Source organism: Theropithecus gelada, chromosome 18, assembly GCF_003255815.1.
Source record: "Theropithecus gelada isolate Dixy chromosome 18, Tgel_1.0, whole genome shotgun sequence".
Classification (NCBI taxonomy): Eukaryota; Metazoa; Chordata; class Mammalia; order Primates; family Cercopithecidae; genus Theropithecus; species Theropithecus gelada.
The window spans coordinates 43,709,853-43,732,537 of record NC_037686.1 but is presented as its reverse complement, the minus strand read 5'-3'; the positions used below and the strand labels follow the sequence as shown (position 1 = coordinate 43,732,537).

At 52.2% G+C, this 22,685-nt stretch overlaps 2 protein-coding genes across 28 annotated transcripts; both read right to left on the bottom strand.

Moving 5' to 3' along the window:
- Positions 1-82: 82 nt before the first annotated feature.
- Positions 83-15,561, bottom strand: MBD1 (methyl-CpG binding domain protein 1). 25 transcript variants are annotated; one of them, XM_025364925.1, is made up of 18 exons: positions 14,910-15,319; positions 13,423-13,557; positions 10,360-10,466; positions 10,102-10,268; positions 9,932-10,014; positions 9,645-9,685; positions 9,137-9,283; positions 8,905-9,033; positions 8,675-8,749; positions 8,434-8,550; positions 8,282-8,350; positions 7,469-7,636; positions 6,847-7,146; positions 6,616-6,753; positions 6,111-6,242; positions 5,964-6,025; positions 4,750-4,821; positions 2,148-3,090 (listed from the first exon to the last, which is right to left on the bottom strand). In XM_025364925.1, the coding sequence occupies exons 6-17, from the start codon at positions 9,651-9,653 to the stop codon at positions 4,782-4,784; spliced, it is 1,386 nt and encodes a 461-aa protein (XP_025220710.1). In that variant the 5' UTR covers positions 9,654-9,685; positions 9,932-10,014; positions 10,102-10,268; positions 10,360-10,466; positions 13,423-13,557; positions 14,910-15,319; the 3' UTR covers positions 2,148-3,090; positions 4,750-4,781. The 25 variants fall into 25 exon arrangements, with proteins under 25 accessions (XP_025220705.1, XP_025220721.1, XP_025220703.1 ...); XM_025364914.1 differs by lacking the exon at positions 14,910-15,319 and adding an exon at positions 14,711-14,854 and having other exon boundaries at positions 3,018-3,102; positions 10,360-10,474; XM_025364918.1 differs by lacking the exons at positions 2,148-3,090; positions 8,675-8,749 and adding an exon at positions 215-992 and having other exon boundaries at positions 10,360-10,474; positions 14,910-15,561.
- A 336-nt stretch (positions 15,562-15,897) lies between these two features.
- On the bottom strand, positions 15,898-21,853 carry CXXC1 (CXXC finger protein 1). 3 transcript variants are annotated; one of them, XM_025364937.1, is made up of 15 exons: positions 21,118-21,853; positions 20,298-20,416; positions 20,097-20,197; positions 19,576-19,811; positions 19,306-19,482; positions 18,884-18,910; positions 18,561-18,806; positions 18,279-18,398; positions 17,937-18,121; positions 17,459-17,666; positions 17,270-17,380; positions 17,081-17,130; positions 16,843-16,939; positions 16,406-16,558; positions 15,898-16,291 (listed from the first exon to the last, which is right to left on the bottom strand). In XM_025364937.1, exons 1-15 carry the CDS (start codon positions 21,118-21,120, stop codon positions 16,145-16,147), a joined length of 1,980 nt encoding a protein of 659 aa, XP_025220722.1. In that variant the 5' UTR covers positions 21,121-21,853; the 3' UTR covers positions 15,898-16,144. The 3 variants fall into 3 exon arrangements, with proteins under 3 accessions (XP_025220722.1, XP_025220723.1, XP_025220724.1); XM_025364938.1 differs by having other exon boundaries at positions 18,291-18,398; XM_025364939.1 differs by having other exon boundaries at positions 16,843-16,902; positions 18,291-18,398; positions 21,118-21,847.
- Between the last annotated feature and the right edge of the window lie 832 nt (positions 21,854-22,685).

The window sequence follows — 22,685 nt, the reverse complement described above, 5'->3', positions numbered from 1 at the left end:
TGCTCCCTTCCTCTAGGGTTCATCAGAATGGCAGAAAAATCCTCTAGCCCAAGAAAAATCGAAGCTCTAATTACAATTCCAGTTGACTTTGCTATTTATATCCTGTAATGGTCTAAAGGTACGAGAAAGGTTAGCGAACATTTTTTGGGAAGCTTAAATTTTGCACTATCTCTAGGTTAATCTTGATAACGGTGATAATCACAGGAAAACCTTGTATTTGTGTAGTTCTTTACAATTTCCAAGATATTTTCACACACACAACCTTTGAACCTCACAGACTTTTTTTGAGCCAAGGTCTCGCTCTGTCACCCAGGCTGGAGTGCAGTGGCGTGATCAGGGCTCCCTGCAACCTCGTCCTCCTGGGCCTCGGCCTCCAGAGTAGCTGGGACTACAAAGCCTGCGCCACCACGCCCTGCTAATTTAAAAACAAATTTTGAAGAGATAGGGGGTCCCGCTATGTTGCTCAGGCTGGAACTCCTGCTCCTGGGTTCAAGCGATCCTACCCACTGCCCCTCCCGCCGGCCTCCCAGAGTGGAATTACAGGCTGCGCTACCGCGCGTGGCCACAAATATCTTATACGGTTGATAGAACAGCAAGTATTACTATCCTTATTTTCCAGCTAAGGCAAAGCTCAGGGAGCCTAAGTGCCTTGTCAAACCAAATAACCAGTAATAATAATAATAATAATAAAGGCTGTTAATAATAAAATCTTCCTGTTTGCCATTGGCAGAAACCAGGGCTTAGACTCAGGATATCCTAGGATGGGGACAGATCAGATGGACTAGTGGGGCAGTGGCACGACCTGGTGGGGCATAATTAAGAGTCTGAGGGTCACAGTGGAAGGATCAGGATGTGGATCAGAAGTCCAGTAACTGGTTTCTGAGAATCAGGATCCAGGCAGAACAGGAAACACAAATCAGGGAACCAGGACGGACCTGCAGCACAGGTAGTAACCACAGTTGCATTTCCAGTCAAGAGTAAGGTGGTGATACCTAAAAGCCAATTAAGAATGACACTCTGGTACTCCCAAAGTGGAGGTGAGCATAGAACACTTGAGCACATGCAATAAATCAGTACCTACGTCAAACTGACGTATAATAAGTACAACTAATGTGTATACCCTCCTTAAGGACACAATTTACTGCAAATTAGCATTCCTTAATCATATGCAAACCACCCACTTCGGCTTTTGTATATGGTACGTTTCTAAATATGAATTCCATTTCCTGAATTGCTGGTTCAGCTTTTCAGCCACGAAATGTCTTTCTTCTCTTTTAATCATCTTTTAATAATTCTGTCATTTTGTGTTCTTTTCAATTGCAGTTCAGTAAAACACTCATTTGCATTTACTAAGAGTTTACGTGGCCTGAAACAGAAAAGAAACAAATTAGGTGGTCGTCTCGGTTTCCTGGAGTGTCCAGAGGGGCGGTTCTTTGATCTTCGAGTTCAACGGGCCCCGGGACCGCCCATCGGTCTGGGCGGAACCTCCCCCACCACACCTCCGGGAAGGCAGCAACGAAAACGCGTTGGGCCCGGAGCAGGGCTTGGGAAAATCGGCGGCGATTCGGGGCCGCCCGCTGGGGATTCCCAAGGTTGTGCAGCCCAAAGGGCCTGGTCACAATTTCTAAGGCGATGGGGTAAACCGACCCTTGGCGACACCCGGCTGCACTCGAACGTCCTAGGTCGTCGAGCCCCGCCCTCACCCTGGGCGAGCTCCGAAATTTAACCCTGGGTCGGTTTTGCCTGTTTTACCACTATTTGAAGAGGGGCACTCAGCTTCCCTCTGGCCCTAGCCCAGGTACTGGGGTTTGCGCCGGGCGGATGCCACGCCTCAGGGCGGCCAGGCCACTGGTGATGGGTGACGGGCGGTGCCTCCAGGGTCCCAGTGGTTCCCCGGCCGGGAACTACGGGCTTTCTCGCCTCGGCGCCCCCTGGCGGGCCCACCGGCAGGTTGACGGTGTCCGGCCAGTGCTGAGCACCGAGAGCCTCAGCCTTCAGTGAACCCCCCGCCCCGGCGGCCTAGGGAAGTGAATCTCTCAGGGTCCTTGGAAAGAAGTGACCTTGATCTTCCCACCCACTATCCCAGTTTCTCAGAGGCAGTCAACACTGTTCCCACCAAACCACTCCCAAAAGAAACACTGAGCATGTAAGTGGGACAATAAAAATTTAAAAATAATTTTAAAATAGAACAGCTTAGAGATAGAAACTAAATTATTTCCAATTCCTACTGTGCCCCAAACAAGGTTCACAAAAGGGCTGTCCTCCCAATAATTTTCTGAATTCTATATATTCAGCATTAAATTCCATGATAAAGTTGGAAATCCATTCACCATTTGTAATACATATTGATGCATTTAATAAAATTGCATGGGCCGTATCTTTTGCATTTCTGTATCCTAGTATTAAGTACAGTGCCTACCACAGGCCTGGTTCTCAATACTTGAATGACACAAAAATAGCCAGGACCAGCAAGTTTTTTCTGGGTGGGCTTCATAGAATCTCTGCACTTGCTGGAATCACCATGAAATTTATGGTCTTCAGCTTTGCATTTTCAGCAACATAGTTATATTGAGTTATCCTCAGGTGAGTAGTGAGACCCTTGGGAGCGGATTCATGGTAGGGCGGCTTTGTAATGTGTCACCTTGGTGAGGCTGTTTCCCAGAACTCTCTTCCAGTAAGATGGGCCACAAGAGACATTTTGCTTGATAACTGGAGGGCAGAAGTGAAGCAGCAGCATATTGTTTTTACACTTGGAAGGCTGGTGCTGGGGCACCAGGCGCTGTTGCAGTTCACACATTGTCATGTATCTGCTGGATCACCTCGTTGGTGTGGGCAGCAGCCAGGCCTGCAGCTGCTCCACCTTCCCCAGGATCATCTCTTCAGCTTCTCTAATTCCTGGGCCAGATGCATATTTAACTCTGTGAGGAAGGGCACCAGCTTCTTCTGCAGGACACCCACATCATCGAAGCTGGAGGTGGTGAGAGACTGACATGGGTTCCAGGCCATCCTCGTGGGTTCCAGCTCGTGCTCGTGGGCTCCACTGTGTCCTCGGTCTCCCACACTTTACATCCATCTTCCCTTCCCGAGTGCCTGCCCTGCAGACTTCAAGCTCCAGCATTAGATGCAAAGATAACAGCCTTACAGAGACTGTTTAACCAGCTCCCACAATGGCATGCAGTCAGATCTCTATAATAAATCCCTTAAAGTACATATATACATAATCTTTATCTTAGTGGTTCTGCTCTTCTGATTGTACCCTAACATACATGCTAGGCAGAAGCTTAACTCATGAGTCTAAATGTCAATCAAATAAATTTCATATAGTTCACTGTCAAAATTACCAGAATACTGGGGTTGGGTGGCTGGTTCCTGGGGGAAACAAAGCAGTATCAGTCTATCCAGTCTTGACTAGGGCTGAACTAGTTAGGGTGGAATAAAGGAAGGGGTGGCGAAGGTGGCAGAGGCTGGACTGTATGATAGAACTGGGAAATGGCTCATCCATGTCTGAATTACTTAAAGCTGCAGGGCTGGGACTAGGGTAAGGCAAGGGAGGCACGTAGGATACAAAGTTTAAGGAGGCACTCACTCAGTCCTGGCCCTGTAAAGCTGGCTAACAAATTACAGGTCTAATCTTTTTGGCACTTTATGAATGAAGAATTGGAAAGAGTGAGGTAGGGCTGAGCCAAGACTGGCCCTTGGGCAGGACTCGAAGCAGGAATTCAGCCTCCTAGAAGACATTTGGGCTGAGGGCAGGAGCCAAGCACAAAGGTCATCAGAGGGCAGGAGATGCACGTTGTCAGGAAAGATGAGCCAGGCTGGCAGCTTTAGTTACAAAGACTGCTCTAGCTGAAGAGGGGGAGTCAGGGTAACAAGCAAAATGGACAGCAGCCAGTGGGGAGATATATCCTGTAGGGTTTGAGGAATCCTATGCAGCACCTGGGGTCTGCAGGAAACCCAGTTTCTGTATGAACAGATGTTCTGACAAGGTGACCCCATCTACATCGAGTCTTGGCACTTTCTAAACCATGCTAGAGACAGGAATGTAAGGGATTTATTATAGTACTTATAGTAATCTGTGTTTTGAAGGTCACCGAAAACTCCTGTTAGTGCATACAGGATTACAGGTTACAGTTTAGTGGCTTAAAGAACAAGGGCTTTAAAAGCTGGGTTTCATTCTAGGCTCTACTAACACCAGCTGTTTGACATTGGACAAATTAATGAGTCTCAGTTTTCCCATTCACAAAAATGGGCAAAATCAATGTCTTCCCAAAAAGATTATTCTAAGGATTAAATAAACTGGGTCCACAGAGGAACACACCAAATAGCAGTTCCTTTCCTTATTTATTCAATTACATTTTCAATTGCTGTCTCCCTGAGGAAGTATGTAGAGACACTGCCAGGTCTCATCCAGAAGCCACTTACAATTATTCATGAACATGGCTTGTTTAGGTTGTTTTGTGGTGGTTTTAATTATATTACCTTTCCCCATCCCAGCTCCCCCACCCTTAAAATCCAACTTCTTATACTCAGGCTCTTGGGGAGGAGAAGATGCACCAACTTTCTACTCTTTCTCTTCCTTTCCCGCTTACTTCTTCTAGAAGCTCAAAGTACTGTTAGGCCTGCTCCTCTGGTTTCGTGGTAGGTTTTTCCTCCTAGGGTTGATTCACACACAAGCCCTGGCAACCAATCTAGGGTCCAGCCCCTAGTAGATCAGTGTTGTCTCTCATAAAGCCAGTCTGCAAATATCACCTTGAATCCTACAGTCTGTAGAAGCCTCCAGTCTACTGCTTTCTAGCTCCAGGTTTTTTAAGGTCTTTGGACCTAGGGAAGAGGGAGCAGGTCTGTATGTTGAATGAGGTTTGCTATATGCGAAATGGAGCATTACAAAACCATTTCCTAGTATTCTGTGTCCTCCATCCACTTCCCCTTAATTATACCTTTATCTTTTTTTATATCTTCTAAAAACTACCATTATAGACAGCTTGTCCATAGTCAGATAATAAGCTCCCTGAAGGTACGTATCCTGTGTCTCCTGACACAGGATATAAGCTTTGCAGGGCTCATTGTCCTCAATGCTGTGCACCCAGCAGGAACTCAATCAGGACTTCTGTAATTGGCCAAGCATAGATGAAAGGGTTTCCAGCCTGGTGGGCTAGTTTGTAGAAGCAAAGGAATCCACGTGCTTGGCCAATAGTTTACATTGCCAGTGTCTGGGGCTCTATGCAGGGTCTGTCAACATTCTATAGGAGTCAGCATTCCCCTGCCCTCCCAACCATTCTAGTCCTTACAGGCATCTACCCTTCGTCCCATGCCAGGACTATAGGGACAGTTCTGCATGGCATCTGAAGTTAATAACCTCAATAGGCTCAGGAAAGGCTCAAGAGATCCAGCCCAAGCCCCTCCACAGAGGCAGCTCCAGGAAGTACAGGGCAACCAGAGATCACGCAACTACGTGTGAACCCGGCTCACAAAGCCAGCTCGGAACCCAGATCTCCTGCCCATCCCACTGCCCAGGCAAGCCCAGCACCATTTCTCTGATATACATTGCTCAATGTCAGGCAACAGCCCACCCAGAGGTCTCCTGGAGACTCCAAAGGCCTTCAAGACTCCAAATGATTATTCTCTGAACAAGAATTTATATATTAAAGCTGACCCCTATAGATATTTCTTAGGAAAATAGGGACCAGACTCCCTATCTTTTTCTTTCAAATTTCATGATAGAGTGTCAAGTCTTCCCCCTACCCCCAAAGGAGAGTCCTAACCTGGAATGCTATTGGGCTGGATCTCCGGAGAAATCTCTATGGTCCTACACACATGCCCCTCATTAATTGTGATCAGCATAGTGGGTATGGGCCTTTACCTCCCACCACACCATGCCAAACTGCTGGCTATACTTTCAAAACTCAGGGCCCACATCTGGCCAACACCCCCTCCTTCCCCACCCCTCACTGTGTGGGGCACACCTTGGCAACCAGACCGCTGTATCTCGGAAGCGGGTTCCACCCAGGCTGAAAATCTCCGTGATCTAGAGAAGAATTAACACCATAGGTCAATGTGGTTGTTGGGGCTATGGCAGGGTCAGGGCAGGGTGGGGCATCCCCAGCACTGACCACGGGTGTGCCAGCCCCTCCTGCCTCTTCTTCTGGGGCCAATTTGGAGGCAGAGTCATCCTTGTTCTCCTCCTTGTCCTCCTCAGGGTCAGGTGGCTCTTGCTTCACAGATGGCAGGCCTGGGTCTACTGCCTGGGAGAAGTAGGAAACAGGCAGCCATTAGAAGGGCAGAGTTAGCCCGAGGAAAGTATCAGCCAACCCCTCACTGTGCTGACAAATCCTACCTTCCATCACATTTCAACACAGAAAGGCCATCTCTGCCTATAAACCTTTCCCATTCCCATTCCTCACTGACCTCCGTTTTTCTGTTAGCTGGACAGCAAAGCGGGCAAAGCTAATTGCCTGCGGGAGGTAGGGTGTCTGTTAGACAGGCGGGGTAATTCTGCAGAAAGGTTGCAATCAGCACATCTATTGCTCTGCTTAAGAGAACCATCATGGCTCATCATCACTCTGCTTACAGACCAGCCTGCTACGGCATCAACAGAACATCCATCACTGCCCCCACCTTGCTAGGGCAGCCAGGCACCAATACGGGAGAAGTCAGGACAGCTGTGCCTGGTGTCCACTCGTCCTGGGTATCCGCCTTCTCTTGCTTCACCTGGGGTAAGGCCACAACCCAACTCAGGCCAGAGCACTGGGCCTCCTGCGTGAGGGAGGATTGCAGCAGACTTGGTCTCAGCTCCCTGGCATGAGGCTAGGTGGGGCTGGGAAGGGAAGGACAGGGTGGGGCCCTCACCTGCAACAGGGCTTCTGTGGAAGCTGCAACAGGGCCTGGCACCTGCACAGGACTGCTTGCGCCCTCCCGTAAAAACACAAGGTCAGTGCCAGGCGGAGGCAGCACAAAGCCACCACCTGCTTCCTGCTTCGTTGGAGCCTGGGTATGGTCTGGTTGGGCTGTGCGTGTAGCCAAGGTGGGCTTCAAGGTAGGCCCAAGATGGTGTCGTCGGGCAGAGCTGGGCCTCTTTCGACGATGGTAAGGTGGGGGCGATCCTGCCCCATCCTCAGACTCTGACCAGACACTGGGCAGCAGCCGCTTCTATGAGGAAAGATAGGGTGCTATGGCTACCTGGTGTCCTGACCAGTCACATCCACCCTGCCCGGCTCCACATGCCTGCTAATCTCCCATCGGTCCCAGCATGGAATCTGCTTACGTATGAGCCCTTCATCATTGAGCCTGCTAGTCTCCTATTAGCAACACCAATGCCACCTAGACTCATTAAGCCAAGCACAATGTCTGTTAATCCTCAACCAAAGCTACTGCGCCACCCACCCACCTACCAAGCCTGCCCACCACTCCCAGGCACTGGGGCGCCTGGCCCAACCTATCCCGGCCACCTGACCCTTCCTGCCCCACCCACCATGGCAAACTGCAGGCATTGGCGCCAACGACACTTCTGGCGCTTCTGGTTGCTGCCCCCGAATTTGGGCTTGTCGCAGCAGAAGTCGCAGCGGCCACAGTCCATCCGCCGTAGGCAGGCTGCACAGGCCCCGCACTTGCGGTTCTGCCGGCGGTTCGTGTAGGGCTGCTGGGGTGGGGGGAATGGGTGGTGCTGTCAACTAGGACTAGGAGAGGCCATCCTCAACGCCTATTCCAGTGCTGGTCCTGGTGCTCCTCTAGCCCCATAAGAAGGAGCTATTTGCATACTAGTCTCAGCCTCCTGACTCCCAGCTAGTCACTCCTCAGCATTTGCTAGTTCAACATTGGCCACTATCGCTGTGCCAGCTGGCCCTCGATACCATTAGGACTGTGGCTGCTCCACTACAATATCCAGTGCTGTATTTCCTAGGCCACCACTGGCTACCAAGAAAATGTCTCTAACCCCCATTTCCAGCAACATTTTGATAACTCTCTATTAGCTCCCATCACTGTGCCTACTCTGTCTGCTCATCCTGTGTGAACCCCCGTCATTGTGCTAGCTGCTCCTCTGTCAATCCCATCACTGTGTCGATTAGTCCTGCATCAGCCACCAGAGCGTTGATACATGTGACATGAGGCACTGTCATTGCACCTGCTGACCCCGTATTAGTCCTCCATTATCTAGTCATCCCATCCTAGGACCCATTATTGTGCCTTGCTGTTCCCCAATAGGCTCATTCCAGCATCTGCTTCTTTGAAGTTAACCAAGCGTCCTGAGAGTCTAGGCTTATCCAGGTAGGGTAGGGCCACTCACTAGCTCGTCCTCGTCTACACAGTAATAGATGAATTCGGCAGGTGGCGAGGGGGCCAGGGCTCTGGGGTGCTGTAGAGGCAAATGGGGTGGGGTCAGGGCAGGTACTGGGTAAGGTCAGGGTTGTGCCTTCCCTCCACCCACTGGGGCCTCACCGGCTCTGTGGGCTCTGGGGACTGTGATGGGGGAGGTGGAGGCAGTGGCTGCGCTCCGGGGCGCCTCCTGGCAGCCATCTTGGAGTCACAGCCTCCCTTGCGGCGGGCATGTTTACCCTGGGAAAGACCAGAAAGGGTGGTTTCAGCTTGGTGGCACCAGGCAGACACAGGAACTCCCCACTCCCTAAGTGCAGAAAGCATGCATGGGACAGGCAGACAGAGGGTGGCGTGAGGCACTCACAGTTGGGGGAGCCACAGCCAGGGGAGTGCGTCGCTGACATCTCTGATGACGGCGACGCAGGCGGTGAGCAAGGTGCTGGCAGACAGGGGCAGGCAGGCGGGGCCAGAAAGGTGAGCGTGGGGTTAGGCAGAAAAGAAAGACATAAGGTAGGCAAGGCCAGGTTGAAAGGAAGCAGAGGCAGCGACGATTTTAACAGCAGAGTGAGCTCTGCTCCCTCCAGCCCGACTCACCCGTAGGCAACGTCGCTGGACACATTTCCACTGGCGCCTGAGACCAGGGCGGGGAGGGCGAAGGCAGATGGGACAACGGCCACAGTCCTCTTGGGTCTGACAGCCCCGGCACACTCCACACCCTCGGCTCTGTTGGAGGGGATGTGGGAGCAGAGGCATGAAGCATGGGGCCAAGCCCACGAGGGCCAGGGGCCGAGGTGAGCCTTGGGCTCTTTCCACTTGCCCGACTCACCCTTTCCACAATCCGGAGGCAGCGTCTCCGTTCACACTTGCAGAACAGCCCCGATGCCACATCATGGGGCAGCTGCAGGAGGCACGTGGAGCAGGCCCCACAGTCTTCTGTTACCTGGCAGGCTGCACACTCCCCACAGCCCACACGCTGCCAGGAATGGTAGGGACGAGATCACGGGCCTACTCCAGAAGCACTGGTCCTCCCATGTCTACTGACCCTACATCAGCTCCCATCACCGGGACTTCTAGTCTCCCATTAGCCTCATCACTGAGGCCATTAGTATGTCTACTGGTCCCTTGCTAACTTCATTACTGTGTCTACTGACGCACTAATGGTAACGGGAATTAATTAACCCATTGATTCCCATTACTGTGTTTGCTGACCTATGGAGAGCACCCTATAAAATGACTTCATCCTGTGGACCTATCATCATCCCTTAGGACTCTACCAGCTCAATCACATCCTGCTCCCACTGCAGAGGTGTGAAGAGAAAGCAGGTTGTGCTTACCTTAAACATTCTCTGTTCTCGGTTGAAGGCAATTCTCTGTGCTGTGGGGAGGAAGAGGGAAGAAGAAAAGTGGAAAGAAAGCAACAGACATCTGACTGATTCACTCACTGCTTGTGCCCTGACTTCCACTATTCAACCTCTACCCATGCCTGCTATCTCCAGTATCCAACCTCCAACCATGCCAGTAGCCTCTGTCCTGACAACTACATTCAACCCCCAGCCTAGCATGACACTGAACCTGCTCCAGCTCCTATCTCCCGATGCCCCATCCTCTGGGGGTCACTCACCTCGACAGTCTTTGCACAATGTTTTGAGCCGCTGCCTTTGGGTGCCATCCCCTGAGAAGCTGATTCCACAGTTCTCACAGCATCTGGGATGGGAAAGGCAGGTGAGGGGCTCCAAGAGTACCCCCAATCACAACCCTCACCCATCTGGCTCACCTCAAACCAACACTCACCCAGGAGCAGGGAATGAAGCTGGGGCTGTGTCAGTGTCAGCCTTGGTCTCGTCCCTTGGGGCCTCCTTCCTGACCTCACCACTCTGGGGTCCAACCTGACGTTTCCGAGTCTTGGCTGGCCTTGAAGGCTTCTTTCGCTTCTTGCTGGCAACAGCCACAGGATGGGCCTGGAAAGTAAGGGAAGGAGGCATATGGGTCAGTGGGTGGGTGCTGAGTGGCACAGCCACCCCTACCTAGGCATCTCACATTGTGAAGTACCTTGGGGGCTGGATAGCACAAGATGCCTTGTTTGAAGTCGAAGAGGGTGAGATCACACGCAGGGCCCAGGTATCGAGTCAGCTCAACTTTGCTTCGGATCCTGTCTCCTGTGGGGCTAGGGATGGGCCATGATGGGTTAGCACCTAGGTGGAGCCAATGTCATTTCACCCACACAACCTTCCGACAGGGCTGGCAGGATACAGGAGGCAGCCTGGAATTGGCCTGTGAGCCCTGCCCAGCCCCACCTCAACTAACCTTGAAAACATAAAAAATTAATATAAATACCAACACAAATACAAACATCAGAAACAATACAAATGTAAACAGACAAATATATTTATAACATATAATACTAGTAATACTGGAACTATTTCACGTAAGTAAAAATAGACACAAATAGAAACACAAATATATTAAATAACATATAAATATGTTAGCACTGGCCAGGTGCGATGGCTCACACTTGTAATCCCAGCACCTTGGGAGGCCAAGGCGGGCGGATCATGAGGTCAGGAGATCAAGACCATCCTGGCTAACATGGTGAAACCCCATCTCTACTAAAAATACAAAAAAAAATTAGCCACGCATGGCGGCGAGTGCCTGTAGTCCCAGCTACTCGGGAGGCTGAGGCAGGAGAATGGCTTGAACCCGGGAGGCGGAGTTTGCAGTGAGCCGAGATTGCACCATTGCACTCCAGCCTGGGCGACACAGCGAGACTCTGTCTCAAAATATAAATAAATAAATAAGTTAGCATTATGTACCCAGTATATAATCAAGCAAAGAAAACAACACAAATATGTTTTAAAAACACACAAACAAATACAACTACACACAAATTAAAGTATAAATAATTGATTTTGGGACCCCCGGTTTCTTGCATTTCTGTACGCCCTGCAAGAGAGACACCGATTATTCTTTTTGATAAACTATCTTTCCAAGGATGTTTGTAAAGCAAACAACCTTGGAAGATAAGAGATAGGGTCTCCTTCCATAGTAAAGGGAAAGCATACTTAGTGTCCTAACGTTATTAAAAAAACTTGATTCTCTAAGCTCAGGGTTCTTTTCCTATAATAATACAACCCTCTTCATGTCATGCTGTAGGAATTGGGATTCAGGAAACTTGCACAAAAATAGTAATACAGTAATTCCCCCTCTCGTCAGGGGATACATCCCAAGTTCCCCAGTGGATGCCTGAAACCGTGGATAGTACCAAACCCTAATGTAATATGTACTGTGTTTTTTTCTACCTGATAACTGAGATGGTTACTAAGCGACTAACAGGCAGGTTGTGTATAGAACATGGATATGGATATGGATATGGATATGGACAAAGAGATGATTCACCTCCTGAGCAGGACTGAGCAGGATGGTGTGAGATTTCATCACGCCACTCAAAACGGCACACAATTCAAAACTAATGAATTGTTTATTTCTAAAATTTTCCATTTAATATTTTTGGATGGTGGTTGACTATAGGTAACTAAAGCTGTGGAAAATGAAATTGCAGATAAGGGGGAGACTTATTCTGGATCCTGCAACTGTTGTAATAAACTGTCTTTGACCTGTAACCCAGGAGTCTTACCTCTCCTACCAACATCTACAAAATTCTGACAAATTCACTATTATCTTGTCCTAAGAATGAAATCTCAGATCCTTCGTAGTTCCTGACAACTGCACTTTTAAGTTTTGAAAGTTTTATACGAGTACATAAATATGTGAATAAATTATAACTAAATACAAACAAAAAGTAACTTGTAATTTGATATTTACCTGGAAAACTGCAACTTAGATTTAAAAAATCAGAACGAATATAGAAACATAATAATTAATGTAGCCTAAACACATGTAAATGCTTATAAACATCTATGCTGATTCTCATTAGTTATGGTAGGTATGTTCTACAAAGTTGCCATGAACATTGAATACAAAACCATTGCTCCTAGAGGAAATACAGGGTTAGGTTCCTGAGAGCATCTGAACTTCTGTTTTGTGCGTGTTTCTGTTTAAATACACGTTACTTAATATATATTTTTTACAAATGATTATTTGCATGCTCTTTGAATGACTCAAACCAGGGGCTTTGGAGGCCATATGTGTTCTGTAGGTTTGTTTGCCAATATTCTTGTTTAACAAGCCAATCCCATTGGCATTGAAAACCACTCTTCTACACAACCCCTTTCCTATATAACACTTAAAAGGTATTTTTAAAATTCTTCGGAAGACTCCTGATCGGGAGAACCTGCATTGCATGCAAGTTTAACATTTTTCATGCCATGTTGCCTTTTGAAATGTGCAAGTCAGCCAGCACTAGCTGATACAACCTTAATATTTTCCTAACCCAGGGTAACGTGACTTTGGCTTTCCTCAACAATGCTGTCCACTATGCTTTATTGATCGTCATTTCATGAATCCACCAACGTAGCTGCTTTCTCATCTCTTCCATAGCTTCAAGACTATAAATGCTTTCTGTATTTTCTGAAGCAGCCTTGTGCACATATTGGCAAATTTCCTTCTTTTTCTGGTTGTACCATAATTCTGATGCATAACATTGAACTTACAGCCAACAGCATTGTAACTCAGATAACCAACAAGGTTTATCTGCCTTGTATTTTCTCCGTAAGGCACGACATGGCCTTCTCACACTCAGAACACTAAACAGCACCTCAGCACTACGCTTGAGGACTATTTTAAAAAGCAAAATCACCAACAAAACATACAAAAATTAGAAAAATGTGACACTAAACAGACCACGAAAAGGACACTTGTTTACAGTATTAAAGCTGAAATAAAAAGGGCTCCTTCAGTCTCAGCTAGAAACACATGCATTGAGTGACAGTTTTTCACTGCTCTGTGCATGTCCTTCAATAATCACAAATGCACCGTGAATAGTGACTTTTAAGTTACAAATACTGTATTAAGTAGGTGAAATTGCAAACATAAAATCCGCTAATAACGATTAACTGTGCATAATTTAAACTCCATCCATAAATTTAACCGCACTATTTGATTTTACCCTAATGAGGCTCTACCCCACCCCCACTCTGCCCACAACCCACCCAGTACCTCTGGTAATAGGTGTCTGAGCGTCCACAGGTGGCCCCTGACTTGCGAAAGACTTCACGGCGCTTCCAGCCAGGGCCCAGGGCCGGGCAGTCCAGCCAGTCCTCAGCCATGGAGGCCACAGAAAGCAGCAGTAGCCTGAAAGGGGGTTGAGGGGATGAGGGAAACTGAGGCTCTAGGAAGGGACAAAATGTGCCCCAGGCCACACAAATCACTGGTATCCATTAGTGCTTGCCCAACACCTAGGACCTGCCGCAGGCAACCAGCCCATATATGGAGAAGAAACCCCTCATATTCTCACCCCATTCTTTCCTATTCTGGGCCTAGGAGATCCTCATTCCTCAACCCAAGGATCCCTGTTTATTATTCTTAGTGTCCTAATCCCATACTCCTCTCTATCCTCAGACTGACAGCCCATCATTTCTCCTCACTGCCAATCCAGAAACTTTTCATCTTCCCCCCTCATTCCTCCCTGTCACTGACCTAAGGGCCTCTATCCCTCTATTTTATCACCACAAGACCCCCATACTTCCCATCCTCAGCCCCAAAGGGCCCCATTTCCCTTGCCCTCACTACTTGGCTTCAGTAGTCTCTCATTCCCCCCTTCCCCGACCCAGGAGTTCCTAATTTCCTTCCTTCAGTGTTTTAACCATTCCATTCCGTCTCTGCCTGATGTCCTCTTATCTCGCTACCTCAGTGTTACAACCTCGACTTCCTCTGCGAGACACAACTGCTCCAACCCATGACCCGAACAGCCCCTCATCTTTTCCACTTCTCACACACGGGAAGCCTCCCATGCCTCCCCTTCCTCAGCCCAAGAGCTCCCCCCTTATTTTTCTTCTCCTTCAATGTTCTGGCCCACAATTTCTCCCCAGTCTCAGCCCCCAAACCTTCCTGTTTCTCTCCTCTACATCCAAAAAGTTCCCCACTTCTCCCTCTCACTGTTCTCATTCTCCATTCCTCCTTTATCCTGAGAGACCCTAATTTCTCCCCTCAGCATTCCGAACCCTCCCCCATTCTCTGTTCTTGTCCTGGGATCATGCCATCCCTAACTGTCAGCGTTCTGATCCCCTACTGCTCCTCGTCCTCTATATGGGGCCTCCCATTCCTCCCTTTCAGCATTCCAACGCCTCCATTTCTCCTGTCATCAGCCTGAGGGCCCCTCATTTCTCCCGCTCGGAGTTCTGAACCCCCATTTCTCTCTCAACTTCAGATGCCCTGATGTCTCCCTTTAGCGTTCTGATCTCCACCATTCCTCTCCGTCCTCGTCCCAGGATCCCGACACTCCTACCTGTCAGAGTTCTGAGCTCCATTCCTTCCTGTCCTCAGCCTAAATTCCCCCGTTTCTCCTCGTCAGTATTCCGACGCCGCCATTCCTCCCCCTCATCGGCCTGAGGGCCCTTGATTCCTCCCCGTCAGCGTTCTCAGCCACAATTCCTTCCTATCCTCCGCCTGAGCACTCTCCACGTCCAGCCCCAAGGCTGTCTCACCAGTTTGGCACCAGGCCGGTATCTTCCGCCACTCTAGGCCCGTGGACCCATGGCGAGGGTCCCTCCTGCGCCTCCCGCCTCGCCCTCCTCCCCTTCTTCCTCCTCCGCGGCCGCCTCCTCTGAAGCGGTAGCTGTCGCCTCCGCGGCTGTTCGTTGCTCCCGGAACCGGAAGTCCGCTGCCTTCCTCTCGGGCTCCGCCTCTGGCTAAGCACCTGCGCGCTATTGCCTCGACGTCGCGTGCCCTTAATAGGGAGGCTCCCGCGCCTGCGGGCTGGCGCTCTGCAGCGGGGCGCGCGCCCCCCTGCCGAAAACCAGTTGCATCTGCGTGCTGACGTTCAACGACAGCTCGTGCCCCATCGAAGGAGGGACCTGCAGTCGGGGCTCTGCTCGCTGACCATCTAGCTTGCGCATGCGCTCTCCAGTCTCAAACTGAAGGGAAGTCGTCGGGGAGGGCTTGCGCCTGCGCCCTCCCTTCCCTCCCGCGGTCTCCGAAGCGGAGACCCACAGCTGCGAGGAAGCTGCTTCGCGCCTGCGCAGTCCCTGACCCAGCCGGCGCTCTCTTCTCCCATCTGTCACTGGGGTCTATCCTGTGCTCGCCGGTCCCTCCGAACATCAACCCCAGGGCGGTCGTGTCCCGCTCCCTCCTCCCCGCCGAACAGGTGCTGGAGCGCGCGGGGCGGGGAAAGGGGCGGTGACGCACCGCAGGTAAACTGAGGCACGCGGGAGGGCGCGTCCCTGCAGGAGGCGAATCCCCAACGTGGGGCTTGGGGGGAAAAGGCGGGGCCCGGCGTCCACAATGGAGGACAGCTCTGGGTGGGAGACAGGAGCACGCGTGGGCGGTGTCACCACACTGAATACGTGCTGCGTAGACCCTCTGCCTGTGGGAGGCTGGGAATGTGGGTCCCTGGGCCCTCCCGGGGTGCAGGCGCCCCCCATCTTATCCAGGAGTCTGGAACAGTTGCAACCGCAGCAATGTGGACACAGCTTCCTTGGTTTCTTCAAAATTTTATTAACAAAACCCAGGGAGAGGAGGCAAGGATGAGTGGACTCCGCAGCCCCACCAGGCACTGAACATGTCGACGGGGACAGACCCTCTGATAAAGGCAGACGGGCGGTCAACCGGTGGATGGGCACAGGGAGAACCAGAGAAACAGATGAGTGGAGGAACGGACACATGGGCACCGGGCAGCTCCCCCATCTGGAATGCAGGGTGTGAGGGGTCCGGGCCAGAAGGCTCAGCGGTCGGCACTGGAGCGCAGGTCGGTAGTGAGGGGATCGTGCTGGATTGTCTGGTGCAGCATCAAGGCCAGCAATCCCGCGCGGTTTGTCATGGCTGTGCGCACATTGCGCTCCTGCTCAAACAGCTCGTCCAGCTTGTACCACTGCCAAGAGAGCGGCAGGAGTCCTAAGCAGGAACAACTGAAGCCCCGCCTGCCCTCAGCCACGTCCGGCATGGAAACCTACCACATGCACCATGAAACCACAGCGAAACCTACCACACGCACGCGCTCCAAGTCCACTTCCGCACGCCGCAGCTTCTCCCAGCAGTAATGGCGATTGCACTGGCGTTTGGGCAGGCGGCAGAAGTCACCCGTGAGCTCAAAGACATCACGTACAAGGGGGCACCCGCATACCTCGTCAGCTGGCACCTGCAGGGAGGCCGGGTTGGAGGGATGAATAATGGTGATAAGGGAGAATAAGAATGGGGGCTCAAGGAGGGAGAAGGGAAAGAATGGAGGGTTCAGGGAACGGTGAGGAGGCATGGAAAAGGGAGGAATGGAGGGTGAAGCAGCAGGGAAGGTGAGAGGAAAAAGTGAAGGAAAGGTGAGGTGAGGGAGGCAGGGATGAATGTGGGACAGGGAGGCAGGGATGAATGTGGGACAGTGAGGCAGGGAGGAGGGGCAAAATGGGAGGAGCTGAGGGAAAACCTTACTTTGGGGTCCCGTGAGTGCTCGGGGCACAGCACCTGGAGCCGCTTACAGTATGTTTTGCTCTGAGGATTATACACATCACAGAAGAGTCGTGTGGCCCTGGGGGTTTGGAATAGAGAGAGGGTAGTAAAGGGAGGTCCACCTGTCCTTGCCCGTATCCTGCCCCAGTTCCACACACATCCCACTTCTGACCTCCGCCTTAACCCCCCACCTCTCACTTCGCGTGGCACCCTCACTTACCCTTCAATGCGTGTGGGGTACATGGACCCAAAGGATGTCTGGCTCTCATACTGGAGGGATGAGCACAAATGGAGGGAACTGTGGATGTGCGCTGCATGCCCTCCCAAGACACCACCCAGACAACAAATCTGTCCCCCACTGGCCCACCGATGTTCCCACATGGTCTGCCCCCTCAGTCTGACCCCCAACCTTGGCATAGCAGCGCTCCATGTGGCGCAAGGCAACACGTGGGTTGATGGGGTGCCCACAGGAAACACAGAAGATCTGCAGGTCTGTGTCATCACTGTCACCCTCATTGCTCTGCATGGGGTGGAAGGAACAATAAGGCTAGGAAGGACAAAGTACCGGCCCTGCCCCGCTGCGCCCCTGCTTGCTCACCTCCTCATCCTCGCGCACAGCCTGCTGCTTGGCACGCAGAATGATGGCCTCAAGCTCATGGAATCGGCGTTCCATTTCCTGAAGGCGAGTGCGGGCACTCTGCTGCTCTCGGCGAATGCGTTCCAGCAGCTTCTTGCCGTGCTCTTCAGCAATGCAAGGGCTCTGCTGCCACTGCTGGATGCGCTGGGGGAGAATCTCATAGATGCGGCTGCAGGGAAGGTAGCAAGCAACAGAATGAGTGAGGTGATCAGTGAGGGTGGGAAAATAGATGCATGACTAAATGGCAAAAGGAGAAATAAACAGGTGACTGGCGGAATGGTGGCTGGATGGACACAGGGGCGGATAGGTGGATGGGTGAGTGGGTAGTGGCTGTTTGGTGACTGAATGGTGGACAGCTGATTGGTAGACATACAGAAGGCGGTGGTCAGGCCCTACCATGTACTTCCTGACTCCCTTGAACCCCTCAGGAATGACTCACTTGGCTGCCAGCTTCATGCCACAGTCATCTGAGCAATACTTGGAGCTGGGCTGGGCGGGGCGCACACAGCCGGGCCCCAGGCACTGGGGCAGCGATGCAGGGTCCTTGGCATCAGCCCTCTCTGGGTGTTTCCATTTATCCTTGTGCTTCTGCTTCTGCCGATGCCGCTTGTATCGCTCCTCCTTCTGTTAAGCAAGACAGGTCAGGTCAGGGTGGAGTCAAAGTCAGCCCCAAACCCCAGACTCCTGCTCCATTCTAGCCCTTTCTGGCTCTTGCCCCATTCAGCCTCTGACCTCTGCCTCTCCCTCAACCCCACCCTCTGCCTTTCCACATCCATTTTACCCTCTCCATCACCTTCTTCTCAGACTTCTTCTCCCGACGCTTCACATGCTTCACTTTCACTGCCCTCTTCCGCAGCGCAGGGTCCAGGAATGGGGACTCTTCTGTGTCGCTCATCCAGGGCTGCAAGCAGGGCATGCACTGACCCACCTGCCCCGCTCATGACAACCCCACCACCTACTCATGTCCCATATCAGCCTTCCATACCCTCTGTCTCCTCATTACGGATACTCTCTGCTTCTGTAACCTCCACCCTTCCACCAGGGGATGCTCCTATCTGCTCACCAGGCCGTGGTCATCAAAGGCCCCTGCACAGAAGTCCTGATACAGGTCAGGATCCAGAGGTAGGTCCTCATCAGAGAGTGGCTCAGGCGTGGCTGTAGCCTCAGGAGGCTCCTTGACTGCTGATGATGCCACTGCTCCCTCATCTTCACGGATGCGCCCTAACTTCTGTGATGGCTGTGGCTGCTGTTGGGTGGGCAGTGGCCGGCGGGGCCTTGGCAGGGACTCTGAGGGCGTCACTGGTGAGAGCTGCGGGGCAGAATCTCAGGACTGGCCCTGACCGCCCTGCCCGCATGCCCCGCCCCACCCTGGGGAGCTGGACTCACCGAGGAAGGGAAGTACTTGTACGATTCCTGTGCCGGCAGGAGGAAGGCCCAGGTCAGCCCCAGGTGGATGGAGGGCGGCCTTGCCCTAGCCCCACCCACCTGGCCTGGCCTTACCTCCCCAGACACACCTCCCCACTACCCCTTACTACCAGGAATGCTCGCCCCTGTCTTATCTGTACTGACGTGCATGACCACCTGGAAACACCTGACCCCACTCTGTCCACCCAGGGTTGGTGGGGGTTCTGCCAGCCCGGCATACCAGCTCATGCCCCATTCATCTGGACATGACAGGTCCCTTCCCACCTATCTAGATAGAGTCAGGCCCAATCCCACCTGGCTTAGCCATGCCTAGACTACACTAACCATGCATGGACCCACCAGCTCTCCCACACCTGACCCTACCCAGCTCTGTCCATGCTCACCCGGGCCCGCAGCTGGCACTGGCGCAGCCGGCACTTCTGACGGATCTTGTTGGGGCCCCCAAACTTCTTCATGTCCCGACAGAAGTCACAGTGACCACAGTCCTCAGTGCGCCGACATGCCTCACACTCACCACACATGCGGGCTGACCGCTTGATCTGCTGCTGCTGCTGGTGATGCTGGAGGAGGGGGCCCAGAACAGAAATTATGGACCCAGGCAGGGCTGAAACGGAACCACTTTACACATCTACTCACTTTATGCAGCCACTCACCTGGCTGGGTGTGGCCACCAAGGGCTGCGGCGAGGATTTGTGGGGCGAAGCAGAGCCCCGAGCAAGCATGGCCCCAACCCCTGTCCCTGACCCTGCCCGGCGCTGCAGGTCTGGATCGGGGACAGGCCTCTTGCGCCCTCCACCCTCATCCCGGGGCTCACTGCTGTCCCGCTCATTGCCATCCCGCTCCCGTGACTTCTTGTGCCGATAGCGAATCTCTAGTTTGGGGTCTTTCTCTGTGGGGCAGAGAGTAGGGCCAAAGTGAGTGAGCACTGGAGGGCCTGAATGGTCCCAAAACCTCTTTCTTCCTCTTCTCTCCCTTACTATCCCACCCACCTACTCTGCACCCCTGTCCAGGGCAGAGCTGCCTCTTCCCGTGGAATCTTCTATTACCACTCACAATGGAGACCCCATTCCAGCTCACCACAGACGTGTATCACTACTCCCCATGACCCTCCATTATGGCTCCTCCTCCTCCCTTGAAGCCGCACCTGCCTTCCCTGTCCATCCATGGCCCTCACCTCTGCACTCCCGGCAGTACCACTCCCGGATGGCCTTGGCCATCTTCTCAGTGATCCGGATGCAGTCCCCATGGAACCACTCATTGCAGTTGTCACACCCGCTGCGGAGGATGGGGCAGGCGGTGGAGATGTGAGGGGCGCGGCCCATCGGCCTCACCCCACCCTGCTAGTGTCTGCCCCGCCCACCTCTCCCGGGCTCACATCATGAAGCAGTTGATGTCCGGTTTGCGACAGATGCAGTAGATGGGCGCATTCTCTCCATTCTCCGACTTGCTGTCCTCCCCAGCATCTGGAGGCTCTGGGTCTGAACCATCTCCCTCCTGCGGGATACCCCCATTACGGATTCTTAAACAGCCCCCACCGTGGCGGCTTATCCCATTACAGCTCCACCATGGTCAGCAGGGATCCCCACTCTGCCTGCAGATTTCACATCGGGGTCCCCCAAAAACCTCTCCAATACAGTCCCCACTGAGCTCCATCCCTTCCCCTGACATCCTATTACTTTGCTCCATACTTCCCATCACGCACCCACCGACACCCGCTCCCTGCATCCACACTCGCTAATGGGGCATCGCGATTCTCCATCGTGGCGCCTCACAGACCCCGAGTAATTCACTGCGGACTTCCCATCGCGGTTCTCTACGCACCCCTCCCTGTTTACCTCATAGACCCACCTGGCACCCGCACCCACCCCCAGTCGCGGCTGTCCACGGATCCCCGGACACGAACTCCTCGTCACGGCTCACTACAGACCACCCAATGTGACTCCTCACAATCCCCGATCACGGTTTCCCACGGAACTGCCACCCGGAGTCCCCACTAAACTTCTATTAAGGACTCCCCCACCGTGGCTCACCATAGAACTCCCAGATGGTTCATCATTCTGCCCACAGACTCCCGCCGTTCAGTCCACAGACTCCGGTTACGGCTCACCACAGACCCCTGAGTCGGCCGACAGACCCCACTGTTGCCAACCCCACCAACCTCCACCGCCGAACCCCTCCCTGAACCCGGTACTCACCATATCTCCGCTCCCGGCGCACTCCCTCGCGACCCCCGCCAGCAACCCGCGAACCTGCACAGACCACTCGGCGGCGTCCCAGGCGGTTGCAAAGGCGCCCACAACTACTTCCGCTTCTGGTCACGCCTCCCAGGCAGCGTACTCCTATTGCGCAGGCCCCGTGCGTCGTCTCCGCCGCAAACCAGTAGGTCGCTCGCCTAGAGCCCTCGAAGAACCCTCAGGCGCCGCCATCTTGATTATCGTATCCGTATGGTGGCCGAATCCACCCGTTCGCCGGGAACATGGCAGCGCTCACATTGTGGCTTTCCCGAGGGCGTCGCCACCTTGTCAGTAGAGTCCGTACGGCGGCTGCTAGTACGGCCTGGACGTACAGGCAACATGGCTGCACCTACTGCGTGACTTCCTCATAAATGCCGTCATCTTGGAATCTGATTCCGTACGAGGGTCGAATTCGTACGTTCCTTGGCGACACATGGCGGCGACCTATTTGCGGATTCCTCAAGGGCGCCGCCATCTTGGTGGTTGATACCGTACATTGGCCGCTTGTCAGGCAGAGAGGTTCACAGGTAAAGCGGCCGCTCCCGAAACGCTACCTGGATCAAGTTGTATTCATTCCTCCATTCTGTCTCTTTCCCCTTCCACATGTATTGATGGGGTGTCGGCAGGCTGTGTGCCTTGCGGGGCGGAGGAAACCAGTTCCTCTGTCGTCTCCGACTTCACCTGCCACCACTCTTTCTGGCTCTCACTCCTCCCACTTGTCATTCTTCTGCCAGGCCTGGCACGGTTCGGCTTCTATTTATTTTATTTTTATTTAAAAACAATTGTTAAACTAATATCAAATCTTATTTTAGTTCTATAAGCTGCACAATAAGCCTAAGCACAGTTTACTTATCCATTGATTTATTGTTTAGCATTTAGAACATTTTCAAATATTATTCTAAATAAAGTTGCAACGAACATTCTTAAACATAGATCTGTATGCTCATACCTGATTATCTCTTGTGAAATGTGATATACAAAACAGTGTCACTCTGGTTAACAGCTGTAAAATGGAGCCTGGAAGCCATTCTTTCTAATTTTTATTTATTTATTTACTTATTTTTTGAGACGGAGTTTCGCTTTTGTTGCCCAGGCTGGAGTGCAATGGCGCGATCTCGGCTCACTGCAACCTCCGCCTCCCGGATTCAACCTATTATCCTGCCTCAGCCTTCCGAGTAGCTGGGATTACAGGCTTGCGCTACCACGCCCGGCTAATTTTTTGTATTTTTAGTAAAGACGGGCTTTCACCGTGTTGGCCAGGATGGTCTGGATCTCCCGACTTAAGGTGATTCGCCAGCCTTGGCCCTCCAAAGTGCTGGGATTACAGGCGTGAGCCACCGCGCCCGCTCCGCCTGGAAGCCATTCTAAGGACTCCTCGCAAACTTGCAAAAAGGAAAACAAACAAACCAAAACTAAAACACAATAGGAACTTGCCTGGAACCCTTGAATTGGTAAAAACTGCAATGACCACACCGTCCTGGAAACCAGCTATATTTCACCAGCGCTTCATCTCCTGAACAACAACCAAT

Coding starts and splice junctions, on each gene's coding strand:
- CXXC1 (XM_025364937.1), bottom strand. Junction 18,911..19,305: donor AGTGCCAGCTGCGGGCCCGG/GTGAGCATGGAC, acceptor CTGCCGGCACAG/GAATCGTACAAGTACTTCCC. Junction 16,559..16,842: donor AGCACTCACGGGACCCCAAA/GTAAGGTTTTCC, acceptor GCCTCCCTGCAG/GTGCCAGCTGACGAGGTATG.
- MBD1 (XM_025364910.1), bottom strand. CDS start 13,532: ATGGCTGAGGACTGGCTGGACTGCCCGGCCCTGGGCCCTGGCTGGAAG. Junction 10,015..10,101: donor GCTTCATTCCCTGCTCCTGG/GTGAGTGTTGGT, acceptor TTCCCATCCCAG/ATGCTGTGAGAACTGTGGAA. Junction 8,351..8,433: donor CCCCAGAGCCCACAGAGCCG/GTGAGGCCCCAG, acceptor TTGCCTCTACAG/CACCCCAGAGCCCTGGCCCC.